The sequence below is a fragment of the Acipenser ruthenus genome, chromosome 20 (genome assembly GCF_902713425.1).
Source record: "Acipenser ruthenus chromosome 20, fAciRut3.2 maternal haplotype, whole genome shotgun sequence".
In the NCBI taxonomy this organism is placed as follows: domain Eukaryota; kingdom Metazoa; phylum Chordata; class Actinopteri; order Acipenseriformes; family Acipenseridae; genus Acipenser; species Acipenser ruthenus.
Genome location: NC_081208.1, coordinates 6,046,432 through 6,067,946, shown reverse-complemented (window position 1 = coordinate 6,067,946; position 21,515 = coordinate 6,046,432). Strand labels below are relative to the sequence as shown.

The following is a 21,515-nucleotide window of genomic DNA, read 5'->3' as shown; positions in this document are numbered from 1 at the left end:
TCCAGCAGCAAGGCCCAGTAGACTGGGATTTAGGATTGAAAGGCCACCTTTAATACCACATTCTCTCCTTTTGATTTTTGCTAAGACCCAAGATCTGAATTATTCCCATGGGTTTTAGTAGTAATCTATTAATGCACAGTGCATCTAGAAAGGCTTACATTGCAATTCCTTTAGAATAATAATAATAATAATAATAATAATAATAATAATAATAATAATAATAATAATAATAATAATAATAATAATAATAACAATAAAAGACAACCGAAACTCTGGCAGGACTACATAGCTTTAAACCCATGTTTCATTGTGAACAATAGTGCACTGGATGTTTTTATTTCAACATTTTTTCTTTTGTTCAACATTATTCTGTAACAACAACAATAATTATTGTTATTATCATTATGTGTAAATTCAATCTTGGAGTTATTTTTGGTTTTCCTCTAAACTGTTCCTGTTAATGGCAACATAAAGGATTTTGAACAAATCTTGCACTGTGGAGTACCAGTCTGTACTGGTACAATTGTGATACATTAAGTACTGCATAATTAATGACATGGAGTTGGCCTTGTTAAGAAAATTGTGTTACCTGGTTTAATTACCTTGTAGCATCACAGCACAAGCCATTTACATGTAATTACCCAATTATTCCACTAGTAGTTACCATGCAAAGTCAAGGACTATTTGTAGTTACTGAGTTATTACTATGTTTATATATGGTTCTGTATGCTCCTTAACTTAGAGATTTTTAAAGTGTTTCTTAACCATTGTAATGGGGAAAAAAGCAAGATGAAAAAGATATAAACTGCATCTGTTTGCCTGGAACACTGAAAAAATTAGACCAGGGGTTCCAAAACTGTGGGCTGTGACTCAGTCCCGAGTGGGCTGCGGGAGCAATGACATTCTTTCTATTTTTTATATAATAACGAAAAGCAACAATAAAATGCTAATGAAGAAAAAATAAGATTCAAATGAAAAAACAATTTAGATTACATTTATTTACAGTGTTACAAGTTTATTTATTTTTTTAATTTGTCATTTAACTTAATAGTGGGCCGCAGTGCCCAATGCAGCTGAACAGGTGGGTCTCAGGTCAACACGTTTGGGAACCCCTGCAAGACCCCAACTGTTTATCGTGCTAAACCCAAGGGAAATGAATTGCCAGATGTATTTTTTTATATATATTTTTTAAACAGAACTAATGTTTATTGAAAGACAGGCAGAGAGAGGTGAGACAAGAAAAAGACAAGGGATTTGACTGTGTGGGTTTTTTTTGCTTTTTTTTTTTACAAAAAGAGAGAAGTGTCAGGATCTCTCATGGTGGATGATGCTGGAGCTGGACGGATTGGCTGGGAGTGCTGTGGGAGTCCGAATGCCTCACGTAAACTCCAGAGTTACTGTAAGGATCAGCACAGCTGGCATCAGTCCAAGAGTTTCCATAAAGGATGCAGCATCTGGAAGGGGGTTAATAACACAAAACATCAGGAGTAGACAATATTTTTACTTTCATAACTATAAAACTCTCAATAGTGCTATTTATTAAGTTTCTTTGGTATTTTCAGACAATAGTATTCATATTATAAGTGACTTTTTTATTTGACTAGATTTATACATTGAAGAATATCATTTTTAATAAGTTTCATTTATTATTTGGAGTTGGTGACTAAACAGTCGCATCATAAAAGTTCTGGATTTGAGCCCAGCTACCCCCGCTCTACATGTCTTTATCTGCCAGTAAAGGACCTTCACATTAGTCATTACTTGTATGGATGCCAATGACTGCATTGACGGAAATGTTTGCATAATTTGTCACATTTTGAAATATTAATATTTTTTTTGTATGCAGATTAAATATACATATATATATATATATATATATATATATATACAGACGTGCTCAAATTTGTTGGTACCCCTCCACAAAAAACGAAGAATGCACAATTTTCTCTGAAATAACTTGAAACTGACAAAAGTAATTGGCATCCACCATTGTTTATTCCATATTTAATAGAAATCAGACTTTGCTTTTGATTTTTTTTTCAACATAATATTGTAAATAAGAAAACAAATGAAAATGGCATGGACAAAAATGATGGGACCGCTAACCTAATATTTTGTTGAGGCAATCACTGCAATCAAACGTTTTCTGTAGCTCTCAATTAGACTTCTGCACCTGTTAACAGGGAGTTTGGCCCACTCTTCCTGAGCAAACTGCTCCAGCTGTCTCAGGTTTGATGGGTGCCTTCTCCAGACTGCAAGTTTCAGCTCTTTCCATAGTTGTTCGATAGGATTCAGATCAGGACTCATAGAAGGCCACTTCAGAATAGTCCAATGTTTTGTTCTTATCCATTCTTGGGTGCTTTTAGCTGTGTGTTTTGGGTCATTATCCTGTTGGAGGACCCATGACCTGCGACTGAGACAGAGCTTTCTGACACTGGGCAGTACGTTTCGCTCCAGAATGCCTTGATAGTCTTGAGATTTCATTGTGCCCTGCACAGATTCAAGGCACCCTGTGCCAGGCGCAGCAAAGCAGCCCCAAAACATAACTGAGCCTCCTCCATGTTTCACTGTAGGTATGGTGTTCTTTTCTTTGAAAGCTTCATTTTTTCGTCTGTGAACATAGAGCTGATGTGACTTGCCAAAAAGCTCCAGTTTTGACTCATCTGTCCAAAGGACATTCTCCCAGAAGGATTGTGGCTTGTCAATATGCATTTTAGCAAATTCCAGTCTGGCTTTTTTATGTTTTTCTTTCAAAAGTGGAGTCCTCCTGGGTCTTCTTCCATGGAGCCCACTTTCGCTCAAAAAGCGACGGATGGTGCGATCAGAAACTGACGTACTTGGAGTTCAGCTTGTATCTCTTTGGCAGTTATCCTTGGTTCTTTTTCTACCATTCGCACTATCCTTCTGTTCACTCTGCAGTCGATTTTCCTCTTGCGGCCGCGCCCAGGGAGGTTGGCTACAGTTCCATGGACCTTAAACTTCTTAATAATATTTGCAACTGTTGTCACAGGAACATCAAGCTGCTTGGAGATGGTCTTGTAGCCTTTACCTTTACCATGCTTGTCTATTATTTTCTTTCTGATCTCCTCAGACAACTCTCTCCTTTGCTTTCTCTGGTCCATGTTCAGTGTGGTGCACACAATGATACCAAACAGCACAGTGACTACTTTTCTCCATTTAAATAGGCTGAATGACTGATTACAAGATTGGAGACATGTGTGATACTAATTAAAGAAACTAATTAGTTTGAAATATCACTACAATCCAATTATTTATTATCTTTTCTAAGGGGTACCAACAAATGTGTCCAGGCCATTTTAGAATATCTTTGTAGAATAAGCAATAATTCATCTCTTTTCACAGCTTCTTTGCTTTATTCTATGACATACCAAAGGCATGCAAGTATACATGATAAAATAGCTTTTAATTTCATCACTTTTCAAGAGGAATGAAGCATTATTTCAATGAGCTGTAAGGGTACCAACAAATTTGAGCACGTCTGTATATTGACCGGTTCTTTCTATATGGTCCAAAACTCATCTTATTAGATATCACACAATAGCCATTGTATGTTTAAGTACAGTACTGCAGCACCTGTGCACCACCCAGAAGCATGCTCATTTCTGTGAACACAAAATAAGCATTGTTTTCTGTCCTATAACGTATTTTAAAATATATTTTTTAGAAAGGTACTTCATTTACTTTATTTTAGTATTTATGATTGAGAGTGTTGAAGTTTTAAATGCATTGTTTTTTTCATTAAACCCTCCCCATCTCTTCTCCACCACCTATCACATCCTACATCCTTAGCAGGGGATAGTAATGAGCAATAACAAGGAGAATTTCTAGGAAGTCAACCCTGTTTTTATTGATCAAGTCAAAACACATTTAAATGAGTTGCTGTCTCTGGATGTGTTCACTGTCCGTATTCAGAGTATTAGTCTTTAGGAAGCTGTGCAAAGATTTCTCTCATGCATCAAGATAAGCAAACTAACAGTAATCAAAATTATGTGCTTACATAACAATTGCAATACAGGGATGTTCAACTATTACATCATCACTGGGGGGGCAGATGTTGTTACCAAGATGACAGGTCAAATTTGCCATCAAACATTCATTAAAAAATGTAAACAAATGTGAACCATTTATTATCTCACAAAAATGGCCCGAAGACAGAAAATGGAATTATAGGAGTGGTTCAAGCCCCATGCATTCAACCAACCAGGAAATTGTGGTTTTGCATAACCCTGCACAGCCTGGAGTGTGTTATTGCAAGTATAAAATGATACACTTTCTCAGGTTACCAAATTCGATCCGAACTGTGCGGTAGTGCACCAATCAGAATGAGTAGTTTGTCAATTACATTATATAATGTCCTCCTCTAAGCCCACTAACTAGTAAACTGTTACCGTATCGATAAAGAGCTTTAAAAAATATGTATATTTATGAACTAATTTAAAAAATCCTGCTAAAACTGTTAAGCAAACCCTAAGTCTTTACAGGATTACCAACACCACTCATAACATTGAAATTGATTTTTAAAGATGGTACTGTGGTAATGTTTGCAAATGAGGTTTTATTAAACTTTTAGTTCATTAATAGGTTAATATATACATATTTACCAACAACGAACACAAAATGAGCTTTCGTTAACAAGGTAGTTGCCAGGAACGAAAACAGTGCCCCCTAAAATAAAGTGTGAACAAAATATTGCATTTCGAATAACGGACAACACTACGGAGGCAAAATACATGATAAACTTACTGTTTTGATTCTTTGTGCCCTTCATCATGCTTGGGTTTTCTGAAATGACGAATTTGAAGAAAGCAGTTAGTATACATGATGGGGTATGATGGGAGATGGTGCTGTTTATTTTAAAGTTGCTTACTTTAAACTAAACCACAGTAGTAAGTGCATTGTTTATTGCTTATTACTTGAAAAGTTTAGTATATAGCATATGAATGGGGAGTGTTTTCTGAGCACATTTTTATTGCTTTGATTCTGTTTCAAGGGCAGCCCTACGCTCCCCAGTTTAGACCCTGCCTCTAACCACACTGTCACAGAAGCAGAATAATGCTGCTGTCGATTTATCAAGTGTGTCTGCTGGTGTGCCAGTTATTACATGGCGCACTGGGGCCAGGCTTCCCGGAGGAAGTAATCAGGAATTCACAGCGGGTGCTGTCTCAATCTTGAGAGACTGCAGGTAAGGAGGCAACTAGGAGACATATTGTATTTACTAAGGAGTACATCTGCAGTGTAGAAGGCAGTGGGTTTGAGTAGCTCAGTGGTCAGAGAAAGTGCTGGGCTGCAGTGCGGAAGGCAGTGGGTTTGAGTAGCTCAGTGGTTACTTTTGGGCTGCAGTGTGGAAAGCAGTGGGTTTGAGTAGCTCAGTGGCTAGGGAAGCTGGCTTATCATTGATGTGGTTTCTAACGGTAAGAAGCCGCAGACTTACCGAAGACAATAAGCCGGGTGTGGGTGTCTGTGGAGCCTAGAGGATTCTGGGCCGTGCATCGGTACATGGAGCCATTCAGTTCTGGTGGCACTCGCTCCAAAATCAGCTCCTTCCCATCATGCTCTGCACTGCCATCCAACAGGCGACCTCCGACCCGCGTCCAGGTGAAGAGGGGCTCGGGGAAGACCTTGTTCTGCAGGGCAGGGGATAGAAAGGGTGCAGGCATCATCTAGACATCTAGTGACTGGAGCAATAAGTGCAAGAGAGGACAGAAAAGCAGGGGCAGGGAAGCGGTGTTGCTCAGTGGTTAGAGAAAGCATTAGGCTGCTGTATGGAAGGTAGTGGGTTTGAGTAGCTTGGGTGTTAGAAAAAATGCTGGGCTGCAGTGTGAAAGATAGAAGGTTTGTAGCTCAGAGGTTTGAGAAAGTTCTGGTCTACAGAGCAGCAGTGTGGAGTAGTGGTTAGGGCTCTGGACTCTTGACCGGAGGGTTGTGGGTTCAATCCCCAGTGGGGGACACTGCTGTTGTACCCTTGAGCAAGGTACTTTACCTAGATTGCTCCAGTAAAAACCCAACTGTATAAATGGGTAATTGTATGTAAAAATAATGTGATATCTGTATAATGTGAAATAATGTATAATGTGATATCTTGTAACAATTGTAAGTCGCCCTGGATAAGGGCGTCTGCTAAGAAATGAATAATAATAATAATAATACAGTGTGGAGGTTTGAGTAGCTCCGTTGGTTTAAGTGGCTCAGAAGTGTCAAACATACTGTATATGCTCCTATTATGTTTGGAAGGAGACAGAAAAACATAATGTGACCATATGAATTTCAACCCAGGCCTTCAGTGGATAACATATAATTGACAATCAATATAAAAATGATTCAAGTCCAGAATTTTCTAAAAGGGTTTATTGATTATTCAGAGATTTGCATAAATGCACAGCTTAATCAGATGCATTCAGTCACTTTGCTCTGTGTTAGTATGTCAGTTTGAAACTCAGGAGCTACCACTCAAATAAAGATAAGCATGCGTACGTCTATAGGCTACAGAGCCCTTTGTGTGGCGGTGGTGCTTGATTTGAATGGCCTGATGCTTCTTAATTGTGGATGCTGTAACATGACTCAGGTTTGCACAATTTGTTACTTTTTTTGACTGTTTTATTTTGCCTGTTGTATATGTTTGTTGGTGTGAAGGCGATCTGCTTTCTGACTCTAGGATTTGCCTTAATGGCTCTGTAGTGAATGTAAACTGACCAACTTTCTGTTTGAGCTGTAAACTAGCTAGTCAATTACACACAAAATGTGCCCAGGTAATCCGCATTGACTTGAAATCCTGGATTGGCTGTGTTGCTACAGTAAATTGGAGTCATGCATTCTTATCTTACTCTGAGTATGGCCCCAGATTTCAAAATTACCCAACACACTTACCCCTGCAGATCCTACCTGGAATCCTTGAACGACAATGCGCACTGTGTCCCCAACCTTTGCTCGGGTCGGAGTCATTATCAGCTTGGGGCCCTTAGGGGCCTCTGCAGAGGAGAAGAGAGCAAAGTTAACTGTTATGACTGGACTCCTTGGTCTGTCTGTCCACAGACAGCACTGCAGACTGAAGTCTTCTGCAACTTTAAATACTGTTCTAATCCCAGTGCATTCCCCCGAAGACACTGAAGCAGCAGCAAATAACAACAGCAATAGCAGCATAATGGAGCGTAACAAATATTGCACAGTATTGATTTAAACAAGTGTTGAGAGATCTAGCATCGGCCAACTTTTTCGTCGTCAACGCTGTTGAGCAGATGCTTTGTATTACCCAATATCATTTTTGATTTTACATTCATTCAGATCTCACTGTTCTAAATAACACTGCAATGCTAAACAGATGATCTAAAGAAAGTCATTTTCTGAATTCAGTTGTTTAGTTTAGGTTAAAACCTGCTAGTATATGAACAGTGTAGTGCTTTGGTTGTTGCAATTATGGGAAAACCATAGACAACCCCTGGTCATCCTCATTTGTGGAACTACAATACCCCACGGTGTATACTCTATTTAAACCATTTTGATTCCCAGTGTGGTACGTTTCTACCAATGGCAGCTCCATCCTATTGTAGCTGCCCTTGAAAGTACATTGTAGTGCCCTTACTGCATTGCCCCATTTGGTCTCCAGGTAGATAAAGCACAGGACTGGATTTAGTGCCCGTGCAAGTATGAGAGATTTAATTCATTCGATATCATTTATCAAATGATCAGACTAGGAACTCGCAGGCAGAGAATTGGAAGCTCAGCGATATGAGACACTTTGTGAAATAAGTCCCTTGTCTTTTGCAGTGTGAAGTTGGGTGATTAATTTAATTTAGTCTGTTGTTGAAAAAGCTTTGCGGTGTGAACGGATCATCTCCTGATCTATCGAAGGTGTCAGGGGCTCTGCAGCAGAAAGAATCAAAGTCTTTGTTTTCACACGTTCTCTTCAGCAGCGTCTAAATTGATATTACAGCAATATTTGTATATATTGTACTGTTTCTCTGCCTGCTATGGGTATCACTGTGAATGGTCAGGGCTTGTTATTTACATTCTGGATGGAATCTGTGGTGACACCAAAACATACACTGACTAGTCTGCAGGCTTGTGAGTTGTGCTTCTGGTGGTGGGTTTTCGCCAGAACTTGCCATTCCAGGAGAACCCCGGAGACTTGATGGACAAATACACACGCACAGACTAGCACCTATTCCCTAATTACATCATTTGTGTACTTGCATTTATTATATATGTCCAGTTCTGAAAGAAACATGTTACAGTACACTTCTTATTATGTCGTGTGTGTGTATCTTTTAGGGAAGTACTCAGCAGGAAACAGACTTTAACTTGTTTATTCCGCATCCAGAACGAGAGTGCGAGTCAAGAGTTACACTCCATGTGTTTCAGCATTAACTGTGAAGCGCATGTCAGGGGCGTCTCCAGCTAACACATAAACCTAACCCCCAAATGCTATCAGCACTTTATATTTATTTTAAAACATGATATATGTTACTACACTTGGTTAAAGACATCTTTGTTTGTAAGCCATGCTTTTAGTTAATGCTGCACTTGCTTGGTCATTCCACCTGGGGGTCCCCAACCCTTAAATGGCTTCTTTACTGTCATTAACCAACCAGCTGCTTCTCTATTGGCTGATATGCTTTCATCTAGTGACATGCTTTCACCCAGAAGACTGAGGTGAAATGCCCAGGAAGTAACAGATAACTGGACACACACACACACACACACACACACACACACACACACACACACACACACACACACAATGTTTTCTGGTTTATTGGTTTTGAATTCTATTTGTACTGTTGCTGGGCTATTTATGCACTGTCTTTGTATAGTTCCACCACAGCTGCAAATGAAAGCCAGGGATTAGCAGGAACTGTATGTTATTATAATATATATATATATTTTTTAATAAATAGTATTATAGTCCATGTCTAAGCCTGTTTTAAGAAATTTCTCTCTCTCTCTCTCTCTCTCTCTCTCTCTCTCTCTCTCTCTCTCTCTCTCTCTCTCTTAAATCCCAGGACTTAATTGTCTTGTGCAGGCATTGCAGTTCAATGATTGGATTATTGCAAAGAATGATTTATATGGAAATCAGTAGAACTAACTGCTAGCTTATAACATGAAGGAAAAAAGTGTCTATTGTTACCATAACTGTTGTTTTTTTCCCGCGTTTGCCTGACTAAAAGCAAATAAAGGAATACATTAATAATTAAAATTAACACAACGTGTGTAATACAGTACTACACTGTCTCTGAGTCCATCTTGTGGACAAAGTGTGTACTGCAATAGGATTTACAATTTTGAATGGGTAAGAGATTGTGAAATAGATGGATTTGAATAGAGGCCTTCAGAGTTCAAAAGCTGTCGTCTTGACCCCCCACCCAGACCCGAAACCGCTGCTTCTATTCTATATGGGGCAGATACATTGAAAAGCTGACCCCCGCATCCTGGAGGCTGCTGGTCCAACAGAGTCTGGACATGTGCTGTGGCAGGCCGCCAGTGCTCCTGGCTGAGATTGTTATTTCTCTGGCTTTAAGCGGATTACCCCACAAATCTTTTCCAATGAGACTCAGTGGTCAGTATCAGTGTTTAGTGACGACATTCAAGCACTTCAAATGAGACTGAAATTGCTGGAAACCGAAGCCAGCTGTCTGTATGTTTAACCACTGATGGGTTCAGCACAGTACTGGATGACAATTGGTCTATTTGAAGGATCTAAACAGTGGCAGATCTAAACACTGCAGCTCATTAACTTTGTATGATTCCAGCTGGGGATTTACACAAGGACTGATTTATAGTCCCGCTTATTAACATTGCCACATCAAATATAAAATACAGTAAAATAAGCTTTATGATAAATCAGGTTGTATAAAGATCTGCCACTGTGTCATTAAAACAGAATGAATTGACACTGCTCTTTTACACAACAGAGGCGAGACCAAAGTCATTTCCCCTTGCTCTTTAAAATAAGATGGACCTTTTGAACGCTCTTCCTGGTAGCAAGAGATGGTGCCAATTAGAGCACTGCTGCTAGGTATTTCCAGCAGTATTAAAGGAAACTTGATTCAGTTGGTCACTAGATGATGCTGGCTCTCACTTCAGTACGAGTCTATGTAATATATATATATGTGTTCCGTATGGCTGGCAACAAGAACTGAAGAGGCGCAAAACGAGCAAGATGGATTTACTTCATTAACCTCTTTAACTGTACATTTGTTGAAAATGTTGCCCTCTTTATGTCTTTGCATGGCTACCTGCAATGATAAATACTGGAAGAAACCTGAATGCTTCACTAAGAAACCGCCCCAGGGAATTTGTAAATAAACGGCCTGCTGTCTTTCTAAGTGCCTGTAGACAGATTAATTCAGACAGTGCTTAAATTGCAGGGAATTGCAGGAGACTCGCGATCCCCCCCACCTGCTCTACGGAGAAGCTGGTCCCGCGTGATAAATAGGAGTCAGATGATCGTTCAGCCTAATGGCACAGGTCTCTGAGTCCAGGCTTATAAACGAGAAGCTGAGTTTGCGTTTCAGGGGAACTGAACCGCTGGCAGCCTCTTTCTCATTTAATTACATTCAAGAAAAAGATTATTAAATCGAAAAGTAGTTATTTACTTTGACACACAGTGCATACCACATTTCATTTTTTCATTACTGTAGTATTTATTTTCTTTCAAAATACTGTAGGTCATTTCTAGGTGCAGATGGAAATGTGGCCATTTAGAGACACAATAACAGAGATTAAAAGTTCTGTAATTTTGCGGTGCACTATGTCAGTATGTAAAGCCACCTGGGTCAAAAACACGTTTACAAAAACATATTTACTACACGTCCTAATCTGACTTTATGCATGGTAATTTGGCCAATCAGATCAATGAAAATGAAATGAGAACCAATGAATTTAAAGACAATAATAAGTGTAATAAATTATCTAATTAATGGACTTGGCATTGAATAAAGTCTAGTGAAAGATGGACAGACACGGACCCTCCGAGACAAGCATCAACCGACGGTTTCAGAGCCCTATAAATCACTTTAATTCAGTGGTAACTCCATTGTAACTAATATGTCATTTTAAACAATTTAAAGACATTTAATCTAATGTTAGCTATGGCAACTCCATATTTTAGTGTAAAACTGAAATAAATATAATTAGAAAATTAAAAAAAAACAATTGTGTACATTGTTAATACAAACTGACCCGTGTCACGGTCAACACTGTCTATCTCAAGAAGTCGGTAGCGCTCAGCAAATCTATATTTGCACCGCAGAAGAAAATCTCTCGCCACCATGATTTGCAATTTTCCTCATTCTTGTTTTTTTTAAAAGTGTATTTCATGTCTGAAATTAAAATGATGTAATCCTGAAGATGATTGGCTACTCTTGTAATTTACTCTGCATTACTGTAAAACGACCAGCCCCAACGTAGAAAACACGTAGTTCATTTACATTTATTTAGAACACAAACTATTTCATGTATTCTGATTGGTCCAAATCAATGTGTGTACTAAATATTTTAAAAGTGTACTAAATAACATATTTTTGACCCAGATAGCCTTCCATACATCAGCACTGTATCTAAGAACACGGGATTAGGGTTGGAATTATTGATCGTGATCAATAATTAGTTTCATCTTGATTATTTATTGTACAGAGAAATGACCTACCCGTATTATCACTGGAAATTGAGTTATTACCAAGATGCTTTACTCTACCCTCTCCAGTAGAAAACCACTTTTGTCTTAAAAAGGGGGGTGTTTAAGTGCCATGTAATTAGACTGGCAATTGAGCAATTTCTTTAATTCAACCCATCCTCTCTCTATTGTTGTATAATTTTATTTAAAAAAAAAAGACCGAAAAAAATTACTAACTGAAGCACACAGTGTGGAGAGTTGGAAATTAAGCTCGACAATGCATGTATTTACCGTGTTTAACTAGTGAAGTCTAAACCTCATTTTCAGTGAAGGGTTTCAGGGAAACAGGAGGGGTACAATATACAGATTGAAACAGAACAGAAAGGCACAGAGGCATCAGATCACAGAAACAGGCTCTGAACTGATGTTGCCAGACTTGTCTTTCAAAAACACAATGCTAAGGCTAAGGCTGAGACTGAGATGGAGAGGGTAGGCTGGTTATGAAATGCAAGCGGAACACCAAAGGTTAAAAAAAAAACACCCAGTCAAAAAATATTGATAGTCCTGATATGATTTTCTGTATATACTGCTGACATTTTTAAGCTCATACTTTTAACACATTATAGCAAGTTATTGTTAATGAAATAAGAAATCTTATCTGTCGGCAGACAAAGGTTTGAGAAACACGTGTTTTTATAGCAAACATGTTTTTTGTATATTGAACCAGGATATGATACTATAATAAGTTAAAGAAAGCTGTTTTTATGCCTTACTTTATCTCTTGGACTTCCTAGGTCATCTAACCTGGAGAGTGAAATGCGGTGTGCATGAATAACTAACCAGCTGTTTTCCCTAATGACTGACATGCTGTGCAGCCAGTCGCATGCTTTGAGCCCTGAAGCCACTGCTAAAGGGAAATGACCTATGAAGTGTAGGCCTGCAGACTGAATGCTGTCTTTAACCTCACATAATTTTTTAAAGGAAAATGCATGTTATCTCTTTCGTATTTCTTATAAAACTTCAATTGGGAGACTAACATAGTAAATAAAAATGCATAACTGGGAATATTTTTGGAATTCTTTCATTATAACCTCTTTAAATGTTAAAAGCTATACTATATAACTCCATGACATGCTCATACTAATCTAAAGTCTTACGTGTTTAACCCTTTCATGCATTAAATATTTTTCAGAAACAACTGAAACATTATTTTTTCATTGCTTTATATGGGGACAAAATTGAATCCTTATATGAGACTATCATGCATTTGAAGAGTTTTTTGATCCATGCCCATATGAGGACATCATGCAGGAAAGGGTTCAAATCCTATAATATGTGATGTCTATCATTCTTTATCAAGCCAACAGATTTGTCTGTAATCAGTCGTACTCACCCAGAGTAACTTCGGCCTGCATTGGCATTGAGAGAGCAGGGTGCTTGACCTCGCAGCTGAAGAGCGCATCATTGTCCAGCTGGGGATTGAGGGTCCAGGTAATCATGGCGCGCACCTCTATTGTGCCGTCACTCAGCGGAATGTGGGTGTGATGGAAGTAGTAGAGCGGATCAGTGCTCTGCACCCAGCGAGGGAACTCCCGGCTCACCACCGTCTCAGGGATGATCTCCGTGGCTGGGCTGGGCTCGTAGCGCGGGGCCCGGGGGGTGTAGCCTCTCATGGGGTCCTCGGTGAACAACCTGGCCGGCCTCTCGTCAAAGTCCAGCAGGGACAGAGACTTCTGCAGCTTGGTGTCGTCCAGCTCGCGGCTGATCAGGGGCTGCGGCCCCCTGGGGACCCTCATAGCAGCTGCCTGTTTCCCCCCTGAGGAGGGCTGTGCCCAGGGGATCAGCTCAATCAGCTCTCCGTCCCTCTTGAAGTACACCTACAGGGGCAGCAATCAATGAAAAGGTTTCCAAATGGAAGAGTCTTCCATTGCTGTAAAATGAAGCAGTAAACTTAACCCATTCGTGAATGTGCACGGTTCATCCTGAGCTTGGGGCGTGTGCATTTCAAAACAGAATATATAAAAAAAAAAATTTGGATAAAAATTGCATATTTTACATTGTGTTATTGTATCACTTTTTAGGGGACTTGAATTTGGGGGCGATTCAGGGATTGATTTACTTTTATGTGAGTTGCATCTTCTGGAATATTAGCATTCTTATACTTTGCCTGCCAGCTTTGCGGGTAGCCATGTCTAAAAGGTCCTGGGAAGGTGTCTTTATTTGCAAAGTGTGTTTAATGGGCCATTACAGTGGCAACCTTAGACACTTGACTTGACTTTCAAGTAGGGAGCTTGTTCTTTCACTGAAGGTTGGACATTTGTCTTTAAACCATGAAGTTAGTGCAGAGGTGTCCAGTCACAGTCCTGGAGGGCCATTCCACTTATACAATTAACTACTTCAGAGTCTGGATGGAGGTTTCATTGGTTCAATTAAACAACTTAGAACACAGTTGGAACAAAGACCAGGAGTGGAATTGCCAACGTTGGCCACTCTTGGGTTAGCGGTTTGCATCCAGCTTTTGTTTCTCCATTCAGTGGGATGAAATGCCTACAAATTGTGTTTAGTTTTTATGAGCCAGTAATGGATCATATTTCAAGCTGTACTGTTTTAATCTAACACTTGAGACACAAACGCTTTTTTCTTTTCCATTTGTTTTTCTTAATTTGTAAAATTTGTGTTTTAAAGTCAAATTTGCCTAACCTTCTCAACAAATGTAAAATTAAAAAATAGCAAGAGAAAAGCCTGAGGAGGATCAGAAAAATCAAAGCCATGCACGCCTCAGTTATGTTTAATGTATGTTCAGTGCAAGTTTTAACATTTGTACCCGAATGACCTCCATCTGGCTTACAGGGCTTCATCTAAAAATCCAGTAATTTCATATCTGTCGGAGCTTTGCAGATCTTCAATAATTCACTCTTTTATTTAATTTGGTTTTGCAAAGAACAAATCTCATTAATTATGACTTAGACTATATCTTTGAGGGTTGTCATTTTAAAAGTGCTGAAAGCAAGACAAAAGTCAAACAAAAGGAACAAAAAAATAAGTTTGCCTGACAAGGTTGTTCCAACTGTGACCCAAAAAATGAATAACATCTGCAGTTTTTTTAAATTTTTTTGTAATTTAACCCCTTAAGGAGTACCGGGCAATGCAGTTTACTAAAACATTAACATGCGTTTTTCCTATTGTGGTTAAGGGTTAGGTAATATACTGTATAATAAACTAATATAAAAACCTATTCAGCAAACATCTGATCCCTACTTTGGGATTATAAACTCCAATTATATCATTGAAACTGATTACATTTGTTTAGAAGCACTATTAAAGATATTACTGCAGTAATGCTTAGCAAACGAGATCAGGGTTTTATATACATTTTTTAATTAGTTTATAAGGTAACACTTTACATTGTGTCTCTAATTACTGTGTATTTACACAGTAGTTACTAAGTAAATACATGTGTACTTACATATAATTACAGAGTTATTATGCATAGTTACAATGTACTTAATGTGTACATCTTATTGCACAATATATGTAAGTGCACAATTGTATCAAAAAGGTATAGTATTACCATTTATAAATAGGTTACTATATATTACTACACAAAATGAGGAACATTTATTAACATATTAGTAAACTAGTTATTGACAGTTAATAAACAAACAAAAAAGTCCCTTAAATTTAAATAAAATGCTCTTACAATAAGTAATGTAGCAGCAACATTATCAGAAGTTCATTCGTGTTCTGATTTATACCTTTTCAAATTTTTTGATTTTATTTTTACTTTCTTAGGTGCAGCATATTTATTTTTGTTTGCTGGAAGTCCCTTTTGTGGCCATTCACTTCCTGTGTAACAGGTAATAGGTTCCCATCTGACACCACATGTCCTCCAGGTAACATGGGACCCAAGTGTAAGGCTCAGGTTGGGCCCTATAAGCTGTAACACAGGAAGAACATGAACTTATAGTGCTGTAGCAGGACAGTAAAAATGTGCTTCACCTGAGTCAAATAAAGCCTAGAAAAACAAAAAGATTAACAGCATAGCGATGAGGGACTTGTAAGATTGTAGTTGTTATGCTAATAAGAATGATAATGCTTTAGAAAGTCTTGGTGATTACACTTTTTTAAGACATTTAACTTGCAATCATTTTAATTGTCTATACAGAATCAAGCAGCAACAATGATTGTTATATCTCCTATAAGCCTCAAGCATCTGTTACTGAGTTTTGTACAGATTAAGAAAGTTGTATAATAAATCATTTGTATCTTGCTACTTGGTTTGATGCATGCTTTCTCTTTAATTCCTGCACATGGTTTTTTAAAAGCAACAACTCTTTATGTACAAAGTATTAATGATCTTGTGAAACTGATATGGTACATTGGTAGTATTTTCATATTTTGACATGGCCTGAACCAACACACATTATTGCCCTTAGATTGAATCTCTCAACCCCAGCTAATACAATGTGAACGGAAATTGTTTGTGCTATTGTCAACAAATCTGGGCAATAGTCACTCCAGTGGTCAATAGTCAAAAAAACTTTTGAAGAAGTTTTTTTTGTGCTTTTCTGTCTGTAAGCATATGTAGAATGCCAGCGAGGGCCCCATTTAGAGTTTTAAAAGGTGGCAGTTAGAACTGCTGCTGTTTAGATCAATTTAAGAGACCCAAGTGTGCTGCAATATGAGGACACCTGTACAATATTTGCTCCAAATCTACTGTGGTCTGCTAGAGTCTCTTCATAAGATACTGGTATCCCAGCTGTACAAAGCTGTGACACTGTTATGAACAAGACTGTAACATAATTGTACTGAACGATAACAAGGTCACACATTCAAATTACTGCCTTTTCTGCGACCCTCTTTGTTGCCGTACCGTTGGTGCAGGTTTCCCCCCAGAAACAATACAGATGAGGGTGAAGTTCTGGGCCTGGTATCGACTAAAAGGTGCCGGCGTATCTGCTGCCACCACAGAGATCGAGAGAGGCGGGGCTGGAAAGAAAGACACAAACGTTACCATACTTATTATATACAGCACAGCAAGCTTATTGTTCTGTTTGATCACATTCGTTAATAAAGGAACATACTGTCTTATACACAAATACTGTACATGCTGCAGTTACTCTATAAAGAATATTCCGAGTATAGCTTTTCTATACGTTAAAGGTTAAACTTTTAAACATGTTTATTCCTAATTATAGACTGCGCAGGATCTTTCAGCCAATTCCTTTCTGTATTCCACGACACATCACGGAAAAACCCTATTCACTACATCGACCGTGCCACTGTCAGTTTTTACCATGATTTATTCTCCATATCAGCACGTTGATGTCATCTGCTTAATTTTTTTACCTGAGGTACCTTTTTGAATTCCATTCAACTGCAAAGTCCATTCAACGCCGTCCTATAAGCCTATAACAAACCGCAGGTTTTAAGAGCAGCTACATTTCTTCCATGCGCCTAAGAGATAAACGTGATTTATAAATATCACCCTAAATGTTTAGTAAATTAAATGGCAACTATCCCTCCAGTGCAAGAACACCCTCAGTGTCTTGGCCTAGTGTGCATTGTGACATAGACAGATTGTCAACTGAACGGCAGGATCCAGCGCCTGCTGCCAGCTTCCATCACATCCTCTGCCAGCTTCAGCTCTTTGAAATTTTCAGCACTTGTTTATTGCAACGCTTCTTAATTGATTTTTTTTTTTTAAAACACCGAAATGACATTTAATGGCTTTTTAACATCACTCCTGATTTGTCACATTCACATGTTTATTGTTTTTTCTTGAAGTTTCCTGCTTGTCAGTGAGGAAGGTGATAGCACATCTCCTTCTAAAGCCATATTCCTTTAAAGGGATGATGAACACAATTTAAAAATTGGATTCTGTTTGCTGTTTAGTTTTCCAGACTTGTTTATTTGCTTTGGGGGAGCTATTTTTTCCGGACACCGCGCTATGGTGAAGTGCTCCAGTGAGGCTGGTGTATTTGTGTAGAGTGGAGTGGAGTGGAGTGCAGCTTGTGGAATTAAAGAAATGAATGAGCCACTTGCCCTTGCTGGGAGGGGAATGTGTACATGAAGAAGGCAATTTGAGTTACACAGAAAACCACTCCCCGGAGGATTGCTTTTGCCATAAATATCTCCAGACTCTTACCAGATTTATTAAAGGTTACTGAGTACTTCTTTCTTTCTTTCTTTCTTTCTTTCTTTCTTTCTTTCTTTCTTTCTTTTTCCAGTGAACTCTGAAGAGCCAGGATGCTCTCCTGACTGTATGACCCACCCTGCACTCCATGCGGTCGTGCCCATTGACAAATTATTAGGAAACTTACGTCTTGACTGTGAAATATGCGTGGTGGCAACCAGCATCCAAGTTGCACCCTGGTACCTTTGTCCTATCATTGGACCTTTGTGGATGTTTTATATCATTAACGTGGTCCGAAAGTAAGTCCAGCTTAGTAAACCTGTTTTTAACTTTAATCAATCGTTCGTTCTCAGGTAAATCTAAACCAATTCAAGCAGAGTAATGTTTCAGCCATTTGTGTCTTTAAAGAATCTTCCTCACTCTCCCCACAGGAGATTCTGTAATTGACAGGGTAAGTCTTGCTTGTCACTCTGTTGTGAATGAATTGGAAAGCTGGCAAGTTTCAGGAATGAGCGAGTCGTGCCAGCCGGTTATTGGCAATGTTAAATAGCTGAACCCCTCGGTTTGTATGTTAACAGATGAAGCACAGCACAGCAAAGGGGTGAAGGACTGACGTCAGTGGATACTGAAGCCGGTGATCTCTGTCTTTTTAACATTGGAAGCTATAGGCTATCCTTGAACCCATCAGGACTCTAAATTAGATCTCAAGGGGTAGGAGCTCAGATAAGATGCTGAAGGTCACTGAAAGTCTTTTGTAGCTAACACATCCTAACCTTACACTAACCTCACAAACTTTTCTCATTGCTGTTTTTTTTTTTTAAAGTCATTAAGTTAGATTTGTGCCGGTCCTCCCTTTTCTCTCTACATCCATGATTTAACAGCATCTAAAATAAAGCAATTTGGGATTAAATCTTGTGACATTTATATTAATATTTAACCTTGGATTTATATATTTAATTATTAATATTTAACCATTTGTATTCAAGATGAATCTACTAAAGGCAATTGCTATTCTTTCTAAATTGCTGTTATCCATGCTTCCTCCTTGAACATATTAGTCACATTCATCATTGCGCCCCCTAAGAGTCATCTTACACAACACAGGTAATACATGAAATATTATGTTGCCCATTCCTAGTTCCTACTGTTTTATCAGAACTGGTTCATAGATAAACTGAAAAGCGAAGTGTGACAAACTGCTAACTTCACTGTGACAGGGTGTTCAAACATGGTCCAGTACCAGCACAATATCAGCCCAAATGGCACCTGCCACCCAACCCCAGCCCAGCCAATGTGAATTTGTTTTCAAGTGACTCAGGGAGAGTGGCGTAAGGTGGCGTATTTGCACAGATTGGAACACTTGTTAGCCAACGAGATTTTCTTTTCATTAGACAGGTCAAATGAATCAACCCGAGACTGAATGCAGGAGACTAGAAAAAACAATCAGGTAGGACAGAGTTTTTCTCTAGAGAAATGGGGCATTCAAACGGCTCACACTATTAATTTGTCCTTTGAAATCCAGTTCCCAGGACGGCCGAGGTACAAAGATAAAAGGCGCTAACGTGCGTTTAATCGCCTCTCCATTGTGTCTTTAACATTTGCATTCCCTTGTTCATTTGCATATGTTATTACTGAGCTGTCATCCTTTATAGCTCTCCCTTGGGAGAACGATTTCTACCAGGGGATGGAGGGACGGACGGGGGTGCTGGAGAGAAAGGCAGTCTTTGAATTGTCAGGGAGGGAAAGGGCAGACACGCAGAGACAAAAGCCTGCGTCACATTCAAAAGCATCCCTGGCTACTGAGAACATTAATCATGTTACACTGGTGTGTGTGCTGAGGGGTGGGGGAGAGGTTTGTTGTGACACAACATTTAGACAAATTGGACAACCGCCAGTTTGTTGATAGAACAGATTTGCAATATTGTATTATTCAGCTAATGGGGCTACAGTTAACAGGGCCTATAATAAGGAACTATTGGAAAGTCCTTAACATAATTTAACAGGTAGTGACTGAGGATCGAACACCATCTAATGCTCTCCCTCCAGTAGTTTACAGAGTGTCTATCTGCCAGGCTTGGAAGCAAGCACCTAAGCTGATTTCCATTGCCCAATGTTTCCTTTCTCAGTTGCACTGATGAAAATGTTCTTGTTGTTCCTCAGCACCTATGATGTCTTTTTTTTGTTTTGAGCTGAGTGTGCTAACTCAGCCTGCCCTGAGAATGCTTTTCTAAACAGAGAATGCTTTACTAACCATAACCAGCTCTGGTTTTTATTGATTTCATTTGTCTGTGCTTATTTCTAGCTATTTTTTTTTTGTTATATTTGTAAATCGTTTTTTTTTTTTTGTGGCTTTTGCTTTTTATATACTATATGCAATTATTGTTTTCACTTTATTTTTTTTTCTGTCACAATATGTATACTCGACAGTACTTGCACACTTCAATAGTACCTTCTTTACACGAGTATGTCTGTGTACTGTAAAATAGCACTAAATCTCACGAGCAAGAACATCTCATTTTAAATCTCACAAGCGTGTTACAATCCTCCAATAGAAATATAGGAATTAACTACCACTCAGTTGTTGGTTTGGGTTTAAAGTATTCAGAACGAATCAATGCGAGATACAACTGCACTTGTAAAATTTTTTTTTTTTATGGGGCAAGAGGTCAATTCAACATGAACTGAGTAACCATTTCCAGTGTTTTCTGGTCTTTCTTGGCTATAAACTGATTACATTATTTGTGTATCAGGGGTGTTTTGTCTTTTTTATCAGTTAAAACCAAAAACCAGAAGACCTAATTATACCCAAATAAGGAATGTCCTTATCAGTAACTTCACCCACGCTTTCCTTTACATTGAGAACTTACACAATTCAAATAGAAGGAATAATACACAGAAAAAGCATCAAACATATGTATACCGGATGCAATTGGGCCATTTTAAACTTACAGTTTGGCAGATGGGCGCCCAGCTGGGCTTCATTATACCATCCCTGCCCACCCCTGTTGGCTAAGTTGGTATTTGTTTGGCAGGGGAACTCGCCACAATCTGCTGCAAGTTGGCCTCTTCCCACTTTAGGGGAAACTGGACAATTGGTTGACGCTCCCTAAAGACATTCAGATCTCAGACATTAAGGCCCTGTCCACACTACATAACTGATCTCGAGAACCGTACTCGAAACCGCTCTAATTAATCCAGCTCAATGCGTCCACACTGAAGTACCGTTTAGTCAGGCTTAATGTGTCCACACACCATTAGAATAGTTCAGTTACAATTCCAGCAGCGCAACGAACCGTGGAAATTAATACGATAGTATCCCACCATGCACTGTATTTTATTTTAAAATAATGTGTTATGTCCCATATTAACAGAGGTCCATATTGCATAAATGAAATGAAACAAGTATTGCGGAAAAAGTAAATCCGAACACACACACACAAGTAGGGCATGAAGTTTTCAGGTTTTATTTTTAATCAAGTCCCTTTAAACAAATTGAGCTTATTCTGTTTTATAATTAAACTCAGAAAAAGCTGTTAATTACAAAACAATCTTTGTTTTTACCTTCATATCTTGCCTGAGCCTAATTCTGGTCCTCTTAATTTTATTTCAAACAGAGCTGACAAATTACGTAATTTGTTCATCCCCGATACTACTTTTAACTCGCATTTCATTTTTGCAGTCGCCTAATTTAACGTTGTTTTTTTGTTATTTTCCCCACTAGTTTAACAGAGATGTCCTGACAGATTTTTT

General features: G+C 38.7%; 1 protein-coding gene across 4 annotated transcripts in view; it reads right to left on the bottom strand.

Annotated features, from left to right (window-relative positions):
* Positions 1-293: 293 nt before the first annotated feature.
* LOC117425428 (immunoglobulin superfamily member 21-like) overlaps positions 294-21,515 on the bottom strand; it is a 139,124-nt gene continuing 117,902 nt past the window's right edge. For 2 of the 4 annotated variants that reach the window (XM_058993314.1, XM_058993315.1), the window contains 6 exons: positions 16,503-16,618; positions 13,023-13,506; positions 6,886-6,986; positions 5,453-5,645; positions 4,765-4,803; positions 294-1,454 (listed from right to left, as the gene is read on the bottom strand). In XM_058993314.1, the coding sequence (XP_058849297.1) occupies positions 1,378-1,454; positions 4,765-4,803; positions 5,453-5,645; positions 6,886-6,986; positions 13,023-13,506; positions 16,503-16,618 (1,010 nt within the window). In that variant the 3' untranslated portion in view covers positions 294-1,377. The remainder of the gene's footprint in view (positions 1,455-4,764; positions 4,804-5,452; positions 5,646-6,885; positions 6,987-13,022; positions 13,507-16,502; positions 16,619-21,515) is intronic. The other 2 variants (XM_058993312.1, XM_058993313.1) reach the window with 2 other exon arrangements.